The sequence below is a fragment of the Bos javanicus genome, chromosome 5, assembly GCF_032452875.1.
Source record: "Bos javanicus breed banteng chromosome 5, ARS-OSU_banteng_1.0, whole genome shotgun sequence".
In the NCBI taxonomy this organism is placed as follows: Eukaryota; Metazoa; Chordata; class Mammalia; order Artiodactyla; family Bovidae; genus Bos; species Bos javanicus.
The window spans coordinates 43,086,714-43,110,346 of NC_083872.1; the positions used below are offsets into that span (position 1 = coordinate 43,086,714).

General features: G+C 38.6%; 1 protein-coding gene across 2 annotated transcripts in view; it reads left to right on the top strand.

The window, feature by feature from the left end:
* Positions 1-2,916: 2,916 nt before the first annotated feature.
* PTPRR (protein tyrosine phosphatase receptor type R) overlaps positions 2,917-23,633 on the top strand; it is a 273,598-nt gene continuing 252,881 nt past the window's right edge. For both annotated transcript variants that reach the window (XM_061416475.1, XM_061416476.1), the window contains exon 1: positions 2,917-3,283. In XM_061416475.1, the coding sequence (XP_061272459.1) occupies positions 3,226-3,283 (58 nt within the window). In that variant the 5' untranslated portion in view covers positions 2,917-3,225. The remainder of the gene's footprint in view (positions 3,284-23,633) is intronic.

A 23,633-nucleotide genomic window follows, 5' to 3' on the forward strand; every position in this document is an offset into this window, starting at 1 on the left:
CATAGGAAAAAGAGATGGTGCATTTTCTGGTGAAAAGATTTCACATGATAGTAATTTTCTGTTTCTCTTTCAAAATGTAAATGATTTCCTTTAGGACACAGTTCTGTAATCTAGTATTATTAATAATTTGCCTGGCTCTCTCATAGTAATTTCCGTACTTCTTTAAGTTGGAGCTAATTTTCTGAAACTGGGTGTACTTTACTAGCACAGGCTCTTCTCTAAAACACCAAATTGCCTTCACTGGTGTTAGATCACCAAGTCAAGGGAAAGCAGCATCTGTGAACTCACAGAGAATCTGTCTCAAAGAATTAAGGGGTTGACTTTTCATTGATCGGCTGATTTACTTATTATACTCTGACTTCACATGTCACGGGATCAGATCTCTTGAAAGTATATTAGGTCAACTCACCAAGGAATATGAAATTTTTTCTCCTTTATCTTTTTCAAGTAAATTAATAATTACTGTCCAGTCACCAAAATTACATCTCACTTGAGGTTATTTTTACTGTACTGAACTATTCTAGCGGTATATCTTGAATTAGAAACTGGGAATTTTGCTGTGAAGGGAATTTTCATGCACAGTTTAATAATTCAGCTACCTCCACCCCTGGGCAAAATAAATAGCTAGCTGAATGCTTGTTGGCAAAGTCACAGCGAATTATATTATTTGAAACTCTAAATATCCCCCCAAATAAATGTTGGAATTATCTGTGGGAAAGCAAAGGGTTCAGGGCATTACAGTAATATTGCTTCCTTACTGTACGTGCATTTTCTTCTTGGAGATCTATGGAGTTTGGTAATTTTTTTTATTGGAATAATAGAAGTACACCCATTGTACTCGGGCTGCAATTACTCCCCCTGACTCTCAGCCCTGCAGCAATTCTAGGACCTGATGTTGGATGGGAAGAGTTACTCCTCTGATTTTTAAACATAGATAAATAAGTTATCTCAAATATCTAGTAAGAATTCCAAAGAGTTGGGATAACTGTCACTATTGAATTTTATCAACTAGTTGTTTTTAATTAATTCATTTTTGAGCATTTATTTTGTGTGAGGCACTATTAGAGTCAGTTGGCATACATTAGTGAATACAATTGTCAAAGATAACTGCCATTGTAGAGGTTGGATTCCATTGTGGGAAGGGGGTGGGGTTAAGGAAAGAGATAATGAATGATAGATGCCATTAGTAATTCTTTTGGTATGTTAGAAACCGATATATGCTATGGGAAAGGAGACAGGGGAAAAGTGAATCCGGAGTAAGGAAAGAGGTTGCAGCCTAGGGAGGTTTGGGGTGAAACAGTTATACCACAGAAATGGTACGTAACACACCCATGTGGGGAAGTGGTGGAGTGGGGAGAGTAAAGCTGCATAGAGCTCGATTTTCAGCACAGAAGTCCTGACAAGGTATCAAAAATACATTTCATTCTCTGCCTTTTTACAACTAGTGGAGTGAATTCCTGGCCTCATCTGTCAGTGCTAGAGATGAAATAAATTATAAAGGAAATGATACTGCCCAGGCTCAGATCCTATGACATCCTGTCTAATTGAAACTCTTGTGGGTAGCATGTTTCCCATTAGTTGTCCCAGTTCACAGGGGATGGAGGAAGAAGGCATTGAAGAGATACGCAGTTCAATTCAACAAGCACTTATTCATACATCTTATTTACCCAGAATGACTTTATTCAATTTCAGTGATACAAAGATGCACACGTTCTTAAGGCCCCTCAGCTGGGTTGTAAGATGAACCACAGATGAATGAATATAAAAGAAAAATATGTGATGTTGCTAAGCAAAGGTTGTGCATACATTCACATGTGGAAGAGAAATACTGTAATCCGGAGTTAGCCCAGGGCTTTCTGGAAAAATGAGATCAAGGTTAGACCTTAGCAAGCTTGAGTGTGGTAATGAAGCAAGTGGGAGTAATCCAGGAAGGGCCACAGTATCCCAAGACACAGAGGTAGAAAAGTCAGAGCTCCTGGGTTAATTAAGGGAGAGAAATCTGGCCAAGGGACTTCATGACCAGGAGTAATGAGCCCCTGGACTAATAGAAGGATTTCCACACTCAATGTCCTCAATGAGGGGGATCAACACCTATATTAGACAGACTGCTACAGCCTTCCTAGGGACTCAGACTTGGACAGGAGGAGCCCAGTTACAGTGGTGATTCCATTACATTTTACCTTAGTAAAGTGGAGACAAAGGATAATTATCTCCAAAAAACAAAAAGATTTCTTCTCTTCTGTTACATGGATATATCCTACTAGTCTCTAAGTATGGCCTAACTTAGGTCACTACGGTGGTCATAGGCTTTGAGCTTGAGTCTGGAGAAAGTTTAAAAACAGGGACCCCGCTGAAGACACGGGAGACGGGGATCGTGTTAGAAAGAAGGCACCCCCAGGATGCGTGTTCACTACTTATACTCAGCAGGCTGCCTCATGACCTCTCCCCCTGGCAACCCTGCTCAGCGGAAGACACCTGTACTCTGTTCCCATGGGCAGCCTGGAGAGGTTGGCACTTGGAGGCCCAGAGAACGTCAGCTCCCATCTATGAGCTATGTCCACGTGTAAACCAAGATTTGGGGAAGGGACAGGGTGAGTTGGGAGGCTGACACTTTCTTAGGCCGTCTCCTCTGGTTCCCCAGGTCGGGCCCTCATCTGGTCCCACTCCCAGGTTTTGGACACATATTGGATCCCTGATGACAGCCTCAACATGCTTCCCCCACACCCCCGCGCGGTAGAGCCTGCTCCCCTCGCAGCAACCGCTAAGACCCGGAGGAGTGGAATTCCACTTTGAAACTCTGTGCGTGCGGCGCGAGGGCCAGCACCGGGCATGCTCAGTCGCCGCGACGCGGTGGGGCTGCTGCTCTCACAGCTCTGGCCCCGGGCTCCAGGGCTGGCTCCCTCCACCTCCTCCCCCGCTCCCCCCGCCCCGCGGCTGCGGAGCTTCCAGAAGGCCGAGCTGTAGCGGCTCCCCGCGATCTCGGCCCCCGCCCAGCGCCGCCCGGCTTGCCGCCGCCTCCCACTCCTCTTTCTCCTCTCCTCTCTTAAGGTGGAGAATCTGGTGCTTGCTTCTGTTCGCGCCACACACCGCTCTGCCAGCCCCAGCCCAGGACCTGCGAATGCCTCCCGGAGACCAGAGGACTCTCGGCGGGGGCTCTTTCCAACACCTCTTTGCCTGAAGTGGGATCGTGGCGGAGTTGCTCCTCCGCCGCTCAATGCAAACACTATGCGGAGAGCGGTCGGCTTCCCTGCGCTGTGCCTGCTTCTTAGTCTTCACGCTGCAGGTAAGGGGTTGCCCGGCAGAGCTGTGGATGCGCTAGGAGACTGCACATGCTCCAGGACTCTAGGGAAAGCTGGCTTCGCGAGGAAACCCTTAGAAAGGCAAAGCAGGACAGTGCTGAAACGGTAGGGGCGAGGGAGTCCTGCACCTGTTGGAAGACTGAGGCCGAAAACTTAAGCTAAAATCAGCCCTTGATTTTTCCTGACCTCGTATGAACATTTTCAATGCGAATACAGGTTTGCTTCTTCCACCCCTCCCCTCCATCTAGACTCCCAGATTTTGTTTCTAAGCTCCGCACTTGACTGCCCGTTTTTCAGGAGGGCAGACAAGACTCCCTACTGGATGTAATATTTTCTACTGCAGCGGCTACTTCCATAAGGTCTCTCGGTTTAGCGAGAGCTTACAGGGATCCATTGGCTGTAACCTGATGGACCACATCTCTGCCCCAAAGATCGAAATACACGGTTCCCATTAGCGATGCCACTCCAGGATCCTTTGGCCCCAGCTCTTGTCAGTCGAATATTCTAAACCAGTAAGACGGACGAAAGCTTTAAAATAGGACCCTCTCGTCTCTTTCAGCATCATGGTCAGGTTTCGAGGGCACCAGACAGAAAACCAATCACAGTTTCAAAGCTGACAACCGCAGGGTAGGCACTGTCCCTGGGACGGGTTTGATGAGGTATAGAAAGGAATGACAGTGAGACTGGTTCCCAAATATAAATATAGTTGATATCAGAACCAGTATCAGGTTTCGTTTGGAAGCAAACCTTGGGAAGTACCTGGGGAATTTTACATAAAATGTCGCTATACACCCTGCTTTTTGGATACAAGCAGCCTCGATCTGATGCAGGGACTTGCTGGACTGAATCCTTTATCATTTTCACACACACATGAACCAAAATAAAATATGGTAGAGAGATTTTGGGAGCCCTACTGCGACAGCAGTTGCCCGTGCAGTATCCCTGTAGCAATCAAAGACCAGGTATTTTCCCCGAGGTTGCCTGTCATCCGATCACACGTATTCATTCATTTTTCCAAGCAATATTTTATTGAGTATATACTACAGTCCGGAGATAGTGTGTAAAGATAATGGATACAAAATTGAAATTTTAGGGTATCTTTTAAAAAGAGTGTGGGTGAGTCCTTTTCTGTGTAGGCAATAGTGAGAGTGAAAGATGGTACCTCCGTATTTCTAGCTAATGCTATTTTAATGTATTGTGAATCTCTTGAACAAGTAATGTATAAGAACATTCAGGCTATAATTAAGTACCCATGTTAACTGTTATAATTATGATGTTATATTGTGGAATTTTCAGTAGTTCTTTAACACTTTGAAAACTAGGATGTAGCGATGACATGGTCATTAAATTATTTGCAAACAGTTATAGTAAATCCTTTTATTACTGCATACAATTCTTTAATGTCAAAATATGAAATGAAAACATACACATTGGGTTGAATTTTATTTACATTATTGTTTTATTATACCCCTGACACAAATAGCTATTACCAAAAATATCCTCAGTTCCTATCAAATTTAGGAATGATTTGAACTGATCTATGAAAAATATTAGTGTTGTTATTTTTAAAACTAATATATAACATTTCTAAAGATAACATTTAATGTATCTTGAGTAATTATAACTTAAAAGCTATAAATAACCTTAAAACTAAGCAGGTGGAAAACATTTATAAATTTGTTGTAGGTGAACATTTGGGATGAGGAAATAGAGGACTTCTGTTCATCAAAAGAGAAACCTAAAAGTCTGTAGCCCTAGATTATACCTGGAGCTCTGCCAAAGGGTGTATTACCAAGACAAACCAATCCAACTCTACTTTGACCTCTTAATTTGAAGAAAAAAAAAAAAGGAAGATGATTAATCAATTGAATTTAGTCACAAGGCATTGAAGGCTGTCTCCAGATTTAAGTTGCAAGATGCCACATAGAAATTAATTACATTCATATTTTTAATGTAGTGCTTTTGATAGGTGTTTTTTTCACAGCAGATTGCAAGTTTAATATTGTGGTTGTCTTGCCAGTTTCATTTTGAATGCATCTTAATTTAAACAGCAATTTGTGGGTCACAAGCTGTCATCAGATTAAAATTCATCACAGTTATCTAAATAACATTGTTAGGACTTTTCATTAGAACTTAGACGAATCAGCTTTCTAGATCTCAGCTCCTGTAGATTTGGGTAATAAAAAAGTGAGTGAGTGGAAGGACAAAGATCAAGAAGTCAGTGATAGTCTCTACTTGTTGAATGTCTCATTTGGCTTCTCTTACAGAAGGCTCTCTTCTCAGGAGGAAAGTGGGCTTTATAAAGAAGGAGAATGAATTCTATGTAGTCAAGCCTCTTTGGCTGAAAAGCTAATTGATCTGTTTGGTTGTGCCCCGGGTACCAGCCACTACTTTATGCTGGCAGAACTGATGATAGGTTAGACCTCTTTCAGGATGGGAGAAATTGGCTGCAAGGATGTGAGTGCTCTTCGTAGCTATACTAGAAACCGTTAACTTCCATAGTCATTCTCCTAATGGTAAAGTAGCAAACTGTTTTCACCTTGAGTGCCCTCTCCAACTGTTGGGTCATGATCGCCTGAGTCACTATGCAAGAAAAAAAAAAAAATTCTGACCAACCCTGAGTTCTGATGACTTAACAGGGACAAGTATTGCAATCTGTTTGCAACGTCTATGGGAGCAAAAAGAGGAAGAGGGGTACAATGCTGTGTAATTAACATCTCTAGGTAAGATAACTGTAATGAATTACTGAGCATGGAGTTTATCAGAGAACCTGGACTTAACTCTATCCATGGCAGCTGATTTTCGTAGACCTTCTTAACAGAAAAAGTGATAGTTATTGTTCATCCAGCTGCTTACTATACAGGGGAGAAAACTATGATTCAGTAAATAGTAGATATTATTACTTTAAAGTGCCAGTTAACAGTATAGTCAGGGTAAAAACCCCATGTTTTCAGGCCTGTGATTGCATTCTATATAAAATCCTACACTCTTTGGGAGGCCACCATTGAGATAGTGGTGCCAGATTCTTTTTCCCTAATTGTCCTCATTCCTTACACCTCTGTGAAGCAACATAACGTATCAACTTTACTAGAAAAGACAACTACAAGCTACCCAATGATTTGGATGGTAACATAATTATGTGGAAGAGCCACAGATAGCTTATTTCCTTCAGTGTTTCTTCTCTTTCTTTGCCCAAAGAACTATGGGAGATGATATTTATTGATAATATTTTAGTTACAAAGGAGTAAAAGTTTTGGGATATCTTGAAGATTCTCATGGGAAAGCTTTCTTTTACCTAGTGCATGTCTTGCTAAAAAAACACAAGTTGATTTCAATGCATTATTCTCTCTTCAAGCTCTGGAAATGGTTCTTTCAAATTTCTGTATGGTTCTTACTACCTGATTTTCTGGGCACAGGGACTACCTTCAATGTATATTCTGACGATGCTTCTTCATTCTCAGAGAAGTGCCTAGTCAGTTTCTCTAGTCTTTGAGAAGCATGAGTTCCTGTGATGAAACTAAGAGGATCAGGGAAGTCATTGGCAGAAACACCATCCTCAAAAGAAAGGATAGGAACTTCCCTGGTGGCCCAGTGGTTAAGAATCTGCCTTGCAATACAATGAACATGGGTTCAGTCCCTGGTTGGGGAACTGAGATTCCACATGCCATGAAGCGACTAAGCCATGCACCGCAAGTATTGAAGCCCGTGTGCTCTAGAGCCCCTGTACTGCAGCTAAGACCCAATGCAGCCAAAATAAACGAATAAAATATTTTTAAAAAAGAAAGGGTAGACAGATAGGAAAATGATATTTTAAGATATCTTTTCTCAATGAAGAGTCCCTTAGAGTTCCAGAATCAGTTTTTCACTCAATATAGTTCTTATACTGGCAAGGGGTCTGCTCTATCCTCTCCCATATTACCTCTCTGATATCTCTCTGTTTTCCTCTTTTTTGTCTCTCTCCAGCTACAATGGTCTCCTCCCTATTCCAAGAAGACAACAAGTGCTTGCCCATCCTCCCGAAAAGTTTTATTTCTTTGCCTGAACTATCCTTTCTCCATATTTCCATGGCTTAATCCCTCAATTTTCAGTCTTTGTTCAAAGATCACTTTCTCAGTGAAGCCCTCATTGACTATCCTAATTAATATTTCATCACCCCTGAAATCTTCCAATACCCTTCCTTGGTTACATTTTATTATTAATTTTATTGAAGTATAGTTGATTTACAATGGTGTGTTAATTTCTGCTTTATAGCAAAGTTACTCAGTAACTCATACAGATACTCTTTTTCATATTCTTTTCCATTCTGGTTTATCACAGGATATTTAATATATACAGTTAAAGTTCCCTGTGCTATATAGTAGGACCTTGGTGTTTCCCCATTTTATACATACTAGTTTGCATCTGCTAATTCCAAGCTCTCAATCCTCTCCCCCACATTCCTTCCCCCTTGGCAACAACAGATCCGTCCTCTATGTCTGTTTCTGTTTCCTACATATGTTCATTTGTGTCCTATTTTAGATTCCACATATAACCCCTGATAGCTCAGTTGGTAAAGAATCTGCCTGCAATGCAGGAGACTCAGGTTCAATTCCTGGGTCAGGAAGGTCCGATGGAGAATGGATAGGCTACCCACTCTAGTATTCCTGGGCTTACCTTGTGACTCAGCTGGTAAAGAATCTGCCTGCAATGCGGGAGACCTGGGTTTGATCCCTGGGTTGGGAAGATACCCTGGAGAAGGGAAAGGCTACCCACTCCAGTATTCTGGCCTGGAGAATTCCATGGACTGTATAGTTCATGGAGTCACAAAGAGTGGACACAACTGAGCGACTTTCACTTTCACTTTTCATAAGTGCTATCAGGTTTTTTTCTATTTTGTTTACTGCTATTTCTATAGCAGATCCTGCCCATCCTAGCACTGGGAGAGGAGCTGTGCCTGGCATAAAAGCTGCTGAAGATTAGATAAATACATTGAATAAATAAAAACAACACAGTAATATTTCTAGTCTCCTCTTTTTGCATTTAATTTCTTCTTGGCACTCATGCAAGGCACCTAGTCAACTTAGCCACTTCCAGAATGGATTTCAGCAGAGCTCATTTACCCAAAAATTAAGTTGCTCCCCAGAAGTCTCACATACCCAAGGGACATACAATCTCAAGCAGACATTGCTACTTTGGGAAATGAAGAGCAACTGGGGATGGGCTTTAACTATTGATGAACTCAGTGGCAAAGTCCTTCCAACTGATTGCCAGATGCTGAAAGAGCCCAAATGCCTTGTTGGTTGGCTATATTTTTAATTCTTTGTAAAGTGCTTTATACCTATGGGAATGACTATGGTAATGTCTGCATCTTTAGCATATAAGAAGATAGATGTATGTATATTTGAGACCACACATTCCTAGAACCATGGAGACTGCTTATTCTATTGGAAATCACACCCTGACTAGCATCTTGTAAAAATTCTGGGTTGTATTATCCACAACCCAGATAATGATAAATGTATTATCTATCATTCAGATTTCTTCTCTGTTTCTCATCTACTTTTCTACCAACTTTAATCTTTTTTTTATTAATTTTAAATTTATTGATTGATTGATTGAAGGACAATTGTTTTACAGGATTGTGTTGGTTTCAGCTGACCATCAACATGAGTAAGTCATAGATAAACATATGTCCCCTCCCTCCTTCCCATCTTCCCTATCCCACCCTTCTAGGTTGTTACAGAGCCCCAGTTGAGTTCCCTGAGTCATATAGCAAATTCCCCAACTCTAATTATGGTTCAACATAGTTAAGGTGGTAATTTATCTTTTCCTTATCAATGAATATTGAGATTAGATTAAATCTAATTTTGAAAATTCTTCTCATTGATTCCCATGGATAGCCACTGGTTTCCTCAATAGCTTCTCTCTTATCTAACTAGTCATTTCTCAGTTGCACTTTTAGGTCTTTCTCTGAGCATTCTTTAATAGGTTAGTGCTCTGTAGACTTTATGTGTCCTAGGTCTTTTTTCCTCTCTTATCCCTGTATACTTTCTCTGTGGATGTTTATATTCAGGCCTACATAGCAAAGTTGAAATTCATATTTCTATCTCAGATATCTCTCCTGCTCTCCAGTCCTATCACTACAATTACCTAGGAGTCATTGGAGATCCCTCAAGTATCAGGAATCTGGCTGTTAATGCTCAGCACTTCCCATAACAACTTCTTTTATTTCTATATATTCTATCATTGTGAATAACATGAGAGTCCCCCACAGTCACCCAAGCCTGGTAAAACTGGAAAAAAGCATACTCGATCACATTCTCACTTTGTATTCTCTAATACAGCCATTTCCTTTTCCCTTAGGGTAAACTCAAACTCATTAGCATGGGGAAGTCTTTTACTATCAGGTATTTCCCAACTCCATCCTTATTTCCTATCATCATGTTCTGCTTTGCCCACTGTTATACTAAAAGCAAATTTCATTGATTGGTTTGCCATGCCTCTCATCCTTTTCACATACTGTTCTATTTATTTTAAGTATCCAACTCTGCTTCGTTTTCTAGATAATTTTTCTCCAACTTTAAATCATAATTGAGCATTGCCTACTTTGAGAACCCTTCCTTGAACCCCATCTCATCCAACTAGCTTTCCTAGGTTTTCCTTTGAGGCCCTGTGTATTTCACTATTACTGCTCTTAACCTGAGTTTTTTTTTTGAGGACAATAAGAGAATTGTAGCTTTTATCTCTGTATACTAATAACATATTAATAGAACTGTGCTTGTTATCCAGTATACCATCAATAAATGTTGCATTCAATAAATATATTCAGGATGTATTTGGCAAAATAAATTTTGATTAATTTATATTTACAAAGAGATTATATCTCACTTTCATGATCATAAAGAGTAGAATTGACTTTACTACTGCCCTTTCAATCCAATATATATTTACTGGTTACAAAGCAGTGGAAATGGGACAGAATAGCTTTCATTTAAACATATTCTGTTTAAGGTAAGTTTGTGTTCTGTGAGCATGATGCTTATTCTAGTGGTGTGTGTTGAACTCCTCCTAGATGGATAGACATTCCTATATGATTTTCTAGTACTACTTTAGGATGGGAGTGAGATGAATGAGTTTATTTTAAAGAGATAAAATAATTAGACAAGATACATAACATGATAGCTGTGCATTAAAGAATGAACCCAGAACCCCTAACTCTGATTACTGATCAGCTATCTTGAAATAACAAACATGAGCCAACTACACATTTAAAATCAGGTGGGAGTTTGAGGTAGTGTATTCAATAAGCAGAAATAAAAAATAATCCAAACTTCCTTTGCTCCCCCTACCAAAATCCAAACCATCACAGAAAATTTCTGAGTATTGGATGGTTTTATACAATTTTTCTCTTTTTTATGTATAGATAAAGTCTTTATTAAACCTTTATGGGAGCTATGCTTTTACTTGAAGAATGGAGAGTGGTTGATGAATAATAAAAAGTCACTTCTTCTGAGATGATGGGGTCACACATCAAAAACTCATTTATTGCCATTATTATTAGTGATAACATGGTTATGTTTCATGGTAAGTATATTGTTAAATCTCTTAAAAGCTATTTGTTAAGTCTAGTTCAAAAGGTAGAGAAAGCCATTTTTCCCTTTAAAGATCCTACTTGGCCATAAATGCATTCTTCATCTTCAAAGCACTTAAAATGCTGACACACTTAGAGTAGCTTTGATATTTCTCAACACAAAGGACTTTAATAGCTTGAAACATTTTAATGGTAAAATATTATTTTAAGATCAGGTTTCCTAATTCCTGCTCACCAAATAATGTAGCTATAAGTGTCTACTATTGAGATATTTGCCACAGAATGACAATTAGCAAATTTATGTTGTGGATAGTAGCACTTTCCATTTAGACAATTTTCTACTTATAATGACAATCTAGACTTTTCTCATTGATTTCATTTTATTAAGTTGTTGATATCCATGAAAATTTCAACCACAGGGACCAACAACAAAACAAAACTGTTTACCTGAAACAGCAGTCTAGATCAATGAGTCTAATTACACTGAAGTAGATGCTAAATTCCGGAGAAGGCAATGGCAACCCACTCCAGTACTCTTGCCTGGAAAATTCCATGGACGGAGGAGCCTGGTAGGCTGCAGTCCATGGGGGTCGAGAAGAGTCGGACACGACTGAGCGACTTCACTTTCACTTTTCACTTTCATTTGTTGGAGAAGGAAATGGCAACCCACTCCAGTGTTCTTGCCTGGAGAATCCCAGGGATGGGGGAGCCTGGTGGGTTGCCATCTTTGGGGTCGCACAGAATCAGACACGACTGAAGCGACTTAGCAGCAGCAGCAGCAGCAGATACTAAGTTCAGTAGGGGCATTAACTATTTTCTGTCTTAGTTCGGACGTGAAGCAATGTCCATTTACTGGCTATGCAGAAGGGCTTAAGACAGCCTAAACTACTGTTTCTTTGAAAAAGAGCAGTGAATGAGCACAGAGTAAGATTATCTCACAGTGATTTACTGGCCTATACAGCAACATGTACAGAGTAAAACTCTTCTGCTATTTCACTACAGTAGTGATTCAATTCCTGACTGAGACTGGAGGGGAAATGAGGCGATGTGCGTAACTACACAAAGTCAGCTCCCAGTACTGGGATACTTTCACTTACCTGGGGAAGAGGCTCAATACAAACTATGTCAAACATTATATCATGATGAGTTAGTCCGCAAGGCCATCAATCTATCAATATAAATGTATAGATTATGATTTTAAAGTAATTCACTTTCTTGGTCTCTTGTTGATTCAAGACAGTATTTTTATTCTCCCTGGAAGAAAATGAAATAGCTTAAGCCGAAAAGTAAAGAGAAAATTGAAATAAAGGAGAAAATGCCATATTTTTAGATAATGCTTAGCAGAGTACTGTAGCAGTTAAGAGCATGTATATGGTGATCAGTTTCAAATGCAGTCATGGTCACTTACTGTCTCTAAGGTGGTTTAGTCCCTATTTTGTGTCCGACTCTTGCGACTCCATGGACTACATTTCCCAAGGCTCTGTCCGTGAGATTTCCCAGGCAAAAATATTGAAGTGGATTGTCATTTCCTTCTCCAGGGAGGATCTTCCTGACCCAGGATTTGAACCTGGGTCTCCTGCATTATAGGCAGATTCTTTACCAACTGAGCTATGAGGGAATCCCTACTATCTCTCTATAACTTGGAGTAAATTGCTTGATCTTTCCACATCTCAATTTCTTCTTTTAAAAATGGAGGCCATGTATTATAGAGTTGTTGTGTGTTAAATATAATGTAAAATAGACTGTGCTGTCTTAGTAAGTGTCATGTAAGTGTTAGGTATTATTTGACTAGGGGTGGGAGAGGTCAGATGCTAAATGATCAACCAGTATCTTGGAGCAATTTCTCATTCTTTTTGTATTTGAGCCAATGCTAGAGAAGCATACATGCCCAAGAGAGATTCTGCATTCCAACCTCTTTTTCAGTTGGATCTTATCTGCATAATTCCTCTCTCTTTGGTCTGAGCCTACTAATGGGCAGGTTTGTGATGGATTTTGAAGCTTCAAAGCATCCACCTATTTCTTCTGGCCACTGAGAGGCTGAAGAGAGCCTGGCCAGGCCCAGGATGTCAGATCTCATTCTCCTAGTCCCTCTTCTACACCCCACACCAAATCCCTCAATAAAATAGTTTAACATACTTCTCCTCCTCCAAATTCACCTCTCCCCTAAGTCTCTCTCCTAATGCCTTACCTATAAGCATTTAAATGTATTATCTATCTATCATGTCTTCAGCAAATCCTTATTTAAGTGAATATATTAGTAAAATGCAATTTTTGGGGGGCTTACCTCATGGTAATTGAAAATAGATAACCTTTTCACCTTTTCCTAAACACCATAGGTCTGAAATATCTAGTTCTTATTGCACTGTGTTGCTTAGCAGATAGCCCAGACTTGTCCTAGAAGCTGCCTCCCTAACTAGTCTCACTAGGCACAGATGCAGAGTGAGAAGTTCAGATGTCTGACCAAGGCTGAAACTCATAGCTCTAAGAACCTCTTTTAGGACTGCTGCTCTAGTAAGACTTCTCCTCTACTGACTGACTGACACTCTCCTGCTTGCTATTTGTAGCCTATGGAACTTCTAGATCATTGGGCTCTAGTCCACATGGAAGGCTGCCCATGGTTCAGTGGGCACTGGAGAAGATAGGAGTGTTTGAATGTAAAAGGAAAGCAAGCAGGGACATGGAGGTGGGAAGACCTTTTATTGGGGATTGTCAAGCACAGCCTTCGCCTGTTCAAGGGACGACTCATCACTCCCTAATACCCCGACCTTGCTACCCAGACGCACTTGATCTGAGGATTCTATCCTGCTGATTTTATCTCAGGTGACCTACCATGTATAGCTCCAGTCTGGCTCCCTGGGAGAGCTGCAACCCATCAGAAAAATCAGAATTCAACTATGAAAACTTTTTCATGGTGCTAACCTCCGATATGCAAAGTTAGGTTCGTGGTGGGTTGGCTGTTTCAGTACCTCTGAACACTCCATGGCAGTTAAGAAGCTCCCTAGGGGAATTCTCACAGGTGCTCACAGGTCTGGTCCAGTTGGGCAGGGCTCTTGGCATTCTTGGGTCCCTCTGTATCTACAGAGCATCAAGATTCCCCATCAGGTGTCCACTGGTCCTTTCTGAGTGACTTATTTCTTCAAAATGGGAGTGGCTGATTCTTAGAGAGCTTGGATTATAACATTTATCAGGCTGTTTGTAATTCCTAAATCTGAACATTATCTGAAGCTATGAAAATGTAACAAAAGGGTCTCCTCTCTAGATAAACATTGGATTTATAGGGAAGAGACAAATAGATTTCATTATAAGAAAAGAAGGGAAATACAAATGACTATTTCCTAAATTCCTGTGATGTGCTAAGTGTGAAAGTGTTAGTTGCTCAGCCATATCCAACTCTGTGTGGCCTCATAGACTGCAGCCCAGCAGGCTCCTTTGTCTGTGGAATTCTCCAGGCAAGAATACTGGAGTGGGTAGCCGTTCTCTTCTATTGAAACCAGGTCTCCTGAATTGCAGGCAGATTCTTTACTGTCTGAGCCACCAGGTCTATTTAATCCCTATGACGTACCAATATCTATCCCAAATGCTTTCTATAGTATAATCATCTCACCCTTTAGGATAGAAAGTTTGTTTGAAACGGTATGCTTGTACTACAGAAACAGCAAAAATATACTCTAACTCATGTAGCAGAGTAAAAATAAAAAAGTTAAGCTCTAGAATCTGACTTCCTGGGCTGGAATCCCATCTCTGCTATTTACTGTTTAAATTCTCTGTGCTTCCCTTTTCTTATCAGAATAAAAGGCTAATACCATGGTAACTACCTCATAGGGTGGTTTAAGGATTTAAGGAGCTAATTCATAAGGCCCACAGCATGGGGCTGGAACACTGCATATATTCAATGGCAATAGTTGTGAGAATTATCATATTAGCATGTGAAAACTTTCATTGGTCCTGTATTTCAGGTTCCATACTTGAAAAGGAAAAAGTGTGCACACTGACTATTGCCTATTAAAAAGAAATTCACTCTGAAGCCTTCTTTTGTGAAGAGTCCCTGCCATGAAAATCTAATTTTTGTACCTCCATTAAAAAGAAAATACTAATAGAACTTTTGCCTTATGAATTAAAAATTGCTCATAACTAGTAAGCTTGTGTTGGAAGCAATGAATGCTGTTTGCCAAACTGGAGAACATAAGAGAAAAATAACTCCATAGCCACCAGAGGTGCTGCAATTATGGGCAACCTCCCTTCTGGTAAAGACCTTAAGTCTTAGGTTTGGGGTAGAATTGGTAGTATCACCCCTCCTGCTGTCTCACTCTACAAACTATCTGAATTCACAACATCCAACAGGAGCCAAAATATCCCACTTCTAATGTTGAACCTTCTGCGTGTCCACGGACACCTTGCAAACTCCGTGCATTGCATGGTTTCCATACTCCACTGTGAGAGCCTTGCCCACACCTTTGAGGTGTGTATGTGGGAGGGGAGGGAGTGGGCTTCATGAAATCAGATATGCATTCTGTGGATCAGGCAACCCACCTCCCCTAGCGTTAAGTTCTGCTGAGTCGACCATAAATTCACCATGGGTACAGAGTCTGTGCCTCCAAACCAGTCCTGCCCTGAGCCTGAAGCAAAAGTGCTTTGGGTCTCCCATACTTCAGCCTAAGGCATCAGCCCCCGATGCTGGCAGCCCTTCCCTGCTCCCCGCACCCTGCCCTTGACGTCTTGAAGCTCACTCTCTGGAGCTCTGTGCTCAGGCTGAATCTCAACCTCCTGCCTTCTCCTTCCTCTCCACCCCAATTAAAGAGTGTTCTTTTTACTTCCCATTGCAAGAGAGGTCTCTCCTCCACTAGCACTATTTTAGGAAAGATGTGACACAGTGATCTACTCCTGATAAAAATAGCTGTTAATTGTGTGGTCTTTCCCTAGCAAATGTTCATTTTTTTTCAAAGAACAGTGAAAAAAAAAAAAAAAAAGCAGTGTCTTCTGAGGAAGCAGTACCTTTGACCAGTGGTGTTAATTTCAAGTGATGGATGAAGGGACCAGGACAGGATGGAGTAGAGGTGTTGACCTGAAGGACCTACCAAGTGCCCTGTGCTCCTCAAATCCTTAAATACAGGCAGAGGAACACAGGAAAAGATTTCTTCAAGTGACCACCATGGACCTCCTTCCTTACTCTCTATAGTATCATTACTGGGGCTTCCCAGGTATAGCTAGTGGTAAAGAACCTGCCTGCCAATGCAGGAGACTTAAGAGACACAGGTTTGATTCCTGAGTCAGGAAGATCTCCTGGAGGAGAGCATGGCAAGCCACTCCAGTATTCTTGCCTGGAGAGTCCCATGGACAGAGGAGCTTGGTGGGCTATAGTCAGTGGGGTCATAAAGAGTTGGACACGACTGAATGACTGAGCACAGCATACCATAGTGTCATTACTATAAAAATATTGTAATTTTTATATGTTCTAATATTAATTTTGCTACTTTTTAATATAATTCCTAATCTTCTATGAGAATTATTCTTAAAACAAATATTTTTCTTTTTCTTGCAATGGAAGTACAGCTTTCAAGTCATTTGGAGAATTCTACTATAAAAAAGATGATAATATTTTATAATCTCTATATTTATAAATAGCAATATTTTAAATGCTTGCATAACAATGAGGCATAAAAATTATATTTTACAAGTATATTTAGAGCTTTATCACTCTATAAATGCATATGGAACTCAATTTCTATGATTTCTGCAGAGGCTAGTGTTACTTAGCTTTCTAGCTGTATGATCATTTTTCTCCACTTCTGCATTTCCCAAGAGGGCATATCTTGATGAAGATCTTCTCTTAACTGCTGTGTAGAGTTGAAGAGATAGTAGCTTTCACTCTTGTCAACCTCTCCTCCAAGCATCTTTCAACTCAGTTCTTCAGGAACTGGGGAGCATCTGACTGCTTCTCTTGAGCCAATATAAATCTCACTTCCTCCAGCAGAGTCTGAGGCCGTGGTCTTAACCTCACTTCTTTATGACTTCTGTCTAGTCACACTGCCCCAAAGGGTGCTGTCCTAATTGTATTAAATTTCACTCTGTAATACTAATTTATCAGATGAAACATATGGCTACTAAAGCTGGGCAAAACCCAGGAAGCATGAAGTCCTTTCATTATAATTTTACCATGGGCACATGGCACACAGTGGATGTTTGCTGAAATGACTGTCTATTTCTGTGGCTTCCAGATAGAGTTTTCTGTCGTGCAGCTCAACTTTGGATGGAAGAGATAAATAGGAAGAATGGAGGGACTCCCAGAGTAGTTACAGTGGGCTCTAAGTGGGAGTAGGAACCACATTAGTTCTAACAGGATATTTGAGGAAATATGAAGGAGTGTTTATACCAAAGAGCATGCAGAAAAAGTTGCAAGATGCCTTAATAAAAATCTTTCCTTATTGTTGTAAGATTCAGGCCCTTTCCTACATAGAAAAAAATAGAAGCAGTTCTATAAAAGTAAGACGAGTTACTGTGGTGTTTTTTTTTTTAATTTTTATTATTGATATACTAGATATATCACTGGTCAAACACTTAAAACATTTAAATAATATTAGAAGAAGACATAGAGCTTCCTCATGGAACTATGTTTTTATATCTTAGAGACTAAGGCATATACTAAATTTTAGGAAAAAACATTTCTGGAAGGGAGTGTTCTTTTGGTAACAAGCTCTTTTACTGAAAGGGAGGGCCTTTTGGTAAATCATGGTAATCATGGGAGGGCCCATGATTGTTTAAAATTTATATATATATATATATATAATTCAATTAAAAGTTATAATTGTTATCTTTTAGAAACAATGGCTCAGTGGGTAAAGAATCTGCCTGCAATGCAGGAGACTCGGTATACACGAGTCTCCACCCCTGAATCAGGAAAATCACCTGCAAAAGGAAATGGCAATTCACTCTAATATTTTCCCCTGGGAAATCCCATGGACAGAGGAATCTGGAGGGCTCCTCCATGGGGCTGCAAAGAGTCAGACACGACTAATAACGCAGCACGCACACATTATTTTACTTTTTATGATTCATTTACTGGTCTGAAGATGAACTTTTTTTTTAATCAAATTGATTATTTGGTATCAGTATACAAAACAAGTGTGTGCACATATAAATATATGCATACATAATATAACACGTGTTGTAAGAACATAACTAAGACACAAACTGAATTTTGCAAAATTAGCTTTATGTTAATATATATAGACAGGGCCACAGTGGAATTTTCAAAACACTAATGTACCTTGCTAATAAGATATGAGTGAGTGCCTGTTATACCTGGAAGGTTATCCTAATGCACCTCAGTTGCCGCATCTTGGGAAGGCTGTGTTTGTTCACCAGGAAGATTCAGTGTTGGTACTGTGGGTGCTTCTAACTGGAGATTAGTGCCATGGTGACTTCACGGGTTAGCATTAACAGTAGTGAGTAGTATTACAGAACAACTGGAAGAATTGTTTTAATGTTAAACTCCTTCCATCCAAGGATAGCACTTCTGAAAATCCTCCTTTAAGTTCCCAAAGAGTCCTAGATTGTTCTTATGGAAAAACTTACCTCTTTAGAGAAAAATCAGTGCCATGTGAAATCTAACTGAATTGAGGCTCGCTTTAAAGAATGTACTGTACTCTCTTGTAAAGTACATTTCTAATCTGGTTGTAGACCTGTAATACAAGAACCACCTTCATTTTCTGATGAGAAAACGGAGGCTCAGAGAGGTTGAGGACCGTAACTCAAGTTCCGATAGACGGGGTGTGGTGGGTGTTAAAGATGCAATCTAGGTCTCTAATCTCTTAAACCACTGCTTTTTTTTTTTTTTTTTTTAAAAGCATGTTTCTTTCCTTTCTCAGTTCTACTAATTGGCATTTTCTAAGTAAACTTTTACTGGTACTTATGTATTTTTAACTTTTCCTGAGAGGCATTTACAAATCAAATGAGAACCTTGTCATAGCTCATGTAGAAATTCCCAAGGGACTTCCTTGATGTTATCTATTTGCATCTCCTTTCTAGAGAAGAAAGTGCTGGCAATCTTTGAAAAACAACAATTGTCCTTTTACAAAATAATCAGAAAACAAAGTTGCCCTTTTTTGATTGTTCACTTTTTCAGGTCTCTTTGGTGACCACTGTTTCATCCTTTGTTCCTTTCCCAAGTCACTGACACTGATTTAAACAGCTGCAATCCATAGGACTTACTCTGAGAGGGTGTATGTGAGGCCATTCTACCTTATGCATCCAGAGTTACCAAAGTTGAATTTGAAATAATGAATCATAATGTACATAATCATAATATCACATTGTGATTTTACATATTTTCTCTTTCCTTTGTTATGCATCTCTTCAGAGATTATCAGGGTCATATCCAGAATGAAATTTCAATTGTGGAATTTTATGACCATCAAAATTGGTTATTGTCCTGTAAATGTCATTCTATGATAAACGTACTTTTATTTTAAATGCAGTTAAGTATCTTCGACAAGCTAGTCACTATTCTGTGAGGGAGCTCTGTCCCTTAGAAATTGAAAAATTTGTCACTGAGCTCTCAGTGAAGATGAGGAATCCTATTACTCATCTCATATCTACTTTCTTTTTCATTCCTTACAAGAAGTTTTTTCAGTCCTTCTCAGTTCTCCTGGAATCTCCAATCTTTGCTCTCTTATCCTCTCTCTGTTATGAGATAGCTTCATCTCCTTCACTGAGAAAATAGAAACTGTCAGAAGAAAACTAGCTCAACTTCCACTGCCAAATCCATTAACATCCTTCATCTTCCTGCCTCTCCTGTATCCCCATATTATAATGGAAGAAATACCTCCCTCCAATCCAAGGCTCATCCTTCTGACTACTCTGGATCCCAACTCCTCCAGTCTTCTGGGGAGGCTCAATCTATTGATTATTCCATCTGTTTTTTCTTTTAGTGGTATTTCCAACCACTCCTTCTCAACTAGCTCTTTCCCTTTATGGATTAAATGTAGTCAGACCTCTCCTATAGTGAAAAAAAAAAAAAATCCCTCAACCCTACTTTCCCTTCCTGTTAATACACTGCTACTCTCTTATCACACTGAAGTTTGTTGTAAGAGTTGTTATACGTATTATTTCTCATTTATCTCCCACTTGATCCTCAATCCAATTACATCTAGCTTTCTTCCCCGTCAACTCTGAAATTACTTTCTGTACATTTATCAATCATTTGTGAATGAGATAGATAAACATTTAGTGATGAGAAAAGATGTTTTGATACAGTATTGAGTGAAAAGGTAGCTTACAAAGCATAATATAGCATAATCTATTGCCTTTATTTGGAATATAGTGCAATGAATTTTAACTTATCTATAGATTCATGTAATCATATCGTATACAGAAAAGTTCAGTCACTCCAAAGAACTCCTTCATTCTACTCCCCCTGCTTCTCAACTGATAACCTAATAATCATTGATCTAGTTTTTTCTTTTCAGTATTAGTTTTTGCTTTTCAAGAATGTTCTATAAATGGACTTTCTGCAAGTGTCTTCCTTTCCTCAGCCTAATGCCTTTGAGAGTAATCCAAATTGTTTTGCAGATCAATACTTCATTTTTTTAAAATTGATGAGCGATGTTCCATTGTATAGATGTATCAGTTTGCTTTCCATTCATCAATCGAAGGACATTTGAGTTTATTCCACTTTAGAGCAATTATGCATAGAGTTGCTGCAAAAGTTTGTTTACTATTTGAGTATCATTAGTATTTTTGATTTTAGCAATTCTAAGAGGTATGTAGTGTTATCATATCACAGTTTTAATATGCATTTCATTACTGGGGTAATATTCATATGCCTCTTTGCCATTCATGTATCTTTGATTTTGTGTCTGTTCAAATCTTTAGCCTAGTTTTAAATTGGTTTGTTTTGTTTTCCTACTGTTAAATTTCTTGAGTTCTTTATTTTTTCTTATTACAAGTCCCTTGTTGGATATGTGATTTGCAATTACTTTTTGCCACTCTTTAGCTTGCTGTTTCATTCTCTTAACAGTGTCTTAAACAGAGCAAAAGTTTTTCTGTTTCAATCCAGTCCAATTGATCAATTCTTTTTCTCTTATGGATTGTGATTTTGGTGACATCTTTAAGAATTTTTTGCCTAACCCTAGTTATAAAGATTTTCTCCTGTATTTTATTCTAGAAGTTTTATAGTTGTATATTATATATTTGGATCTGTGAACTTTATTAAGATCATTTCTATGAAGTTTGTATAGAGATTCATTTTGTTACAAATGGATGTCTGATTGTTCCAATATGATTTTGAAAAAAACTATCCTTTATTGTTTTTACATCTTTATAAAAAAATCAAATGGTGACATTTTCTCTGGATCTGTTTTAATTAATTAATTAATTAATTTTAATTGGAGACTAATTACTTTACATTCTTGTGGTGGTTTTTGCCATGCATCAATCTGTTTTTGAACTCTGTTTTGTCTCATTATCTACCTCTTTCTTTGCTAATACTCCACTATATTGATTACTGTAGCTTTATCGCAAGTCCTAGAATAGGAGAGTAGTATTCTGTCACCGTTATTCTTCATTTAAAATTGTTTATTCTACTTTAGAATCAATCTATTATATGTGTAGAATTTTGCTTGAATTTTTATTGTCATTGGGGATAATGAAATCTTCATTATATAAAGACTTCCAATTCATGAACATAGTATGTCTATTCAGTTCTTCTTGTTTTACTTTCTCAGCGTTTTGTAATTTTCAGTATATATATTTTGTACATATTTTGTTAGAATTATACCTGAGTATTTTATTTTTTGTAACTGTTGTAAATATTTTTTAAAATTCAGTTTTCAGTTGTACATTGCTAGCTTGTAGAAATGCCATTGATTTCATAGGTTAATATTACAGTCTATTCACTTGCTAAACTCACCTGTTGTATCAAAATTTTGATGTGTTCCTTAGAATTTTATACATAGACAATCATCCTTTCCACAAATAGAACAATTTTATTTTTTCTTCTCCACTATGTGTGCCTTTTACTTCTTTTCTTTGTTTACTGGCAATAAATAGGACTTTCATTCAGTAGAGTGTTGTATAAGAGTGATGAGTGTCATTGTCTTGTTCTCTATTCTTAAGAGAAGGAAGATAAACCTATTGTTAGCTGTGAGTTTTTGTGTAGGTGTCTTTTACAAGTTTGAAGAAGTTCCCTTCTATTTCTGGTTTGCTTTTTTTTTCACTGTAAGTTGATATGAATTTTGTCAAATGCTCTTTCTGCATCACTTGGTATGATAATATGATTTTCCTTCATTAGACTGTCAATATGATGGATTAGGTTGATTGCTTTTTAAATATTAAAGCAGCCTTACATTCCCAGGATAAGCCTTACTTGGTTACGTATTATCTTTTATATTTCTGCATTCAATTTGCTAATATGCTCTTGAGGATTTTTACATATATATTCACAACCAATATTTGGTCTTTAGTTTTCTTTTTTAGTAGGGTCTCTTTCTGGTTTTGTTATCAGAGTAATTTTGGCCTTATAAAGTGCTTTGAGGAATGTTCCTTTTTCTTCTATTTTCTGGGAGAGGTTATGTATAAATGAAGTTAATTTTGTCTTTAAGTGTTTCAATTTGCCAGTGAAACCATTTGATCTTGAAGATTTCTTTTCCATAAGAAAACTTAAGTAGGAATTCAATTTCTTTTATAATTTTAGGACAATTTAGGTAACATATTTCATCTTGTGTGAGTTCCATTATTTTCTAGGGTTTGAATTGGTCATTTCATCTAAGTTGTTAAATGTAGATGCAAAGAGTTGTACACATTTATTTTCTCATTATCCTTTTCATGTCTGCTGGGTATATAGTGATATTCTTTCTTTCATCTGATGCTGGCAATCTGTGTCTTCTCTGTTTGTCAGTCTTGCTAGAACTTTATCAATTTATTGATGTTTTCAAAGAATAAACTTTTGTTTCGTTGATTTTCTTTATTGTTTCCTATTTTCAATATAATTATTTCTCATTTTAACTTCTTAATTTATTTTCCTCTAGATTCTTTACATTTATTTTGCTCTTTTTTTTTCTGGTTTCCTAAAGTAGAGGCTTAGATTATTGATTTGAGACCTCTCTTCTTTTCTAATACAAACATTTATGCTGTAAGCTTTCCTCTAGGCACTGCTTCAACTGCATCTCACAAATTATGGTGTTGTATTTTCTCCTGGAGCTATCCTTGTCCATACTCTGGTGTACACTGTGGGTTGGCTAGAGAATACTGGAGGCAGGGAGAAATGGTAAACTTACTGCTGGTGTTGTGCAATTTTGAATTCTGTTCTTCATCCCTAATCGCTCTGCTACTGTTTACTTCCCAGAGTCCTCAGAAAGCTGTTTTATGTATTTTGTTTAGATTTTATAGCTCTGTTTATTATAGTTAACAAGGCAGAGTGAGTCTTACCCAGACTCAGAATCTTCCTTAACCTTTTAAGTCCTTAAAAATTACTTTATTTTTGTTTAAAGACTCAACAGTGGAGGATGGTTAGCTTTGTATTTCTGATGCTATACCCAGAGCTTTTCCATGTTGAGTCTGATGCTCTGAATATCCAAGGTCAGCTGTCCATTGATGAATTTTAGGTCAGTAAATCCTATGCAAGTGTTCAGAGTTGTTTCAACTCTCAGACTGTCAGTGACACTGGACACTGCCAATCACAGACTCCTTGGTACACTCTTTCCACGACTTCCATACTTCCACAATCTCTAATTTTTCTTCTTCTCCCGCCAAACATTCCTTTAATGTGG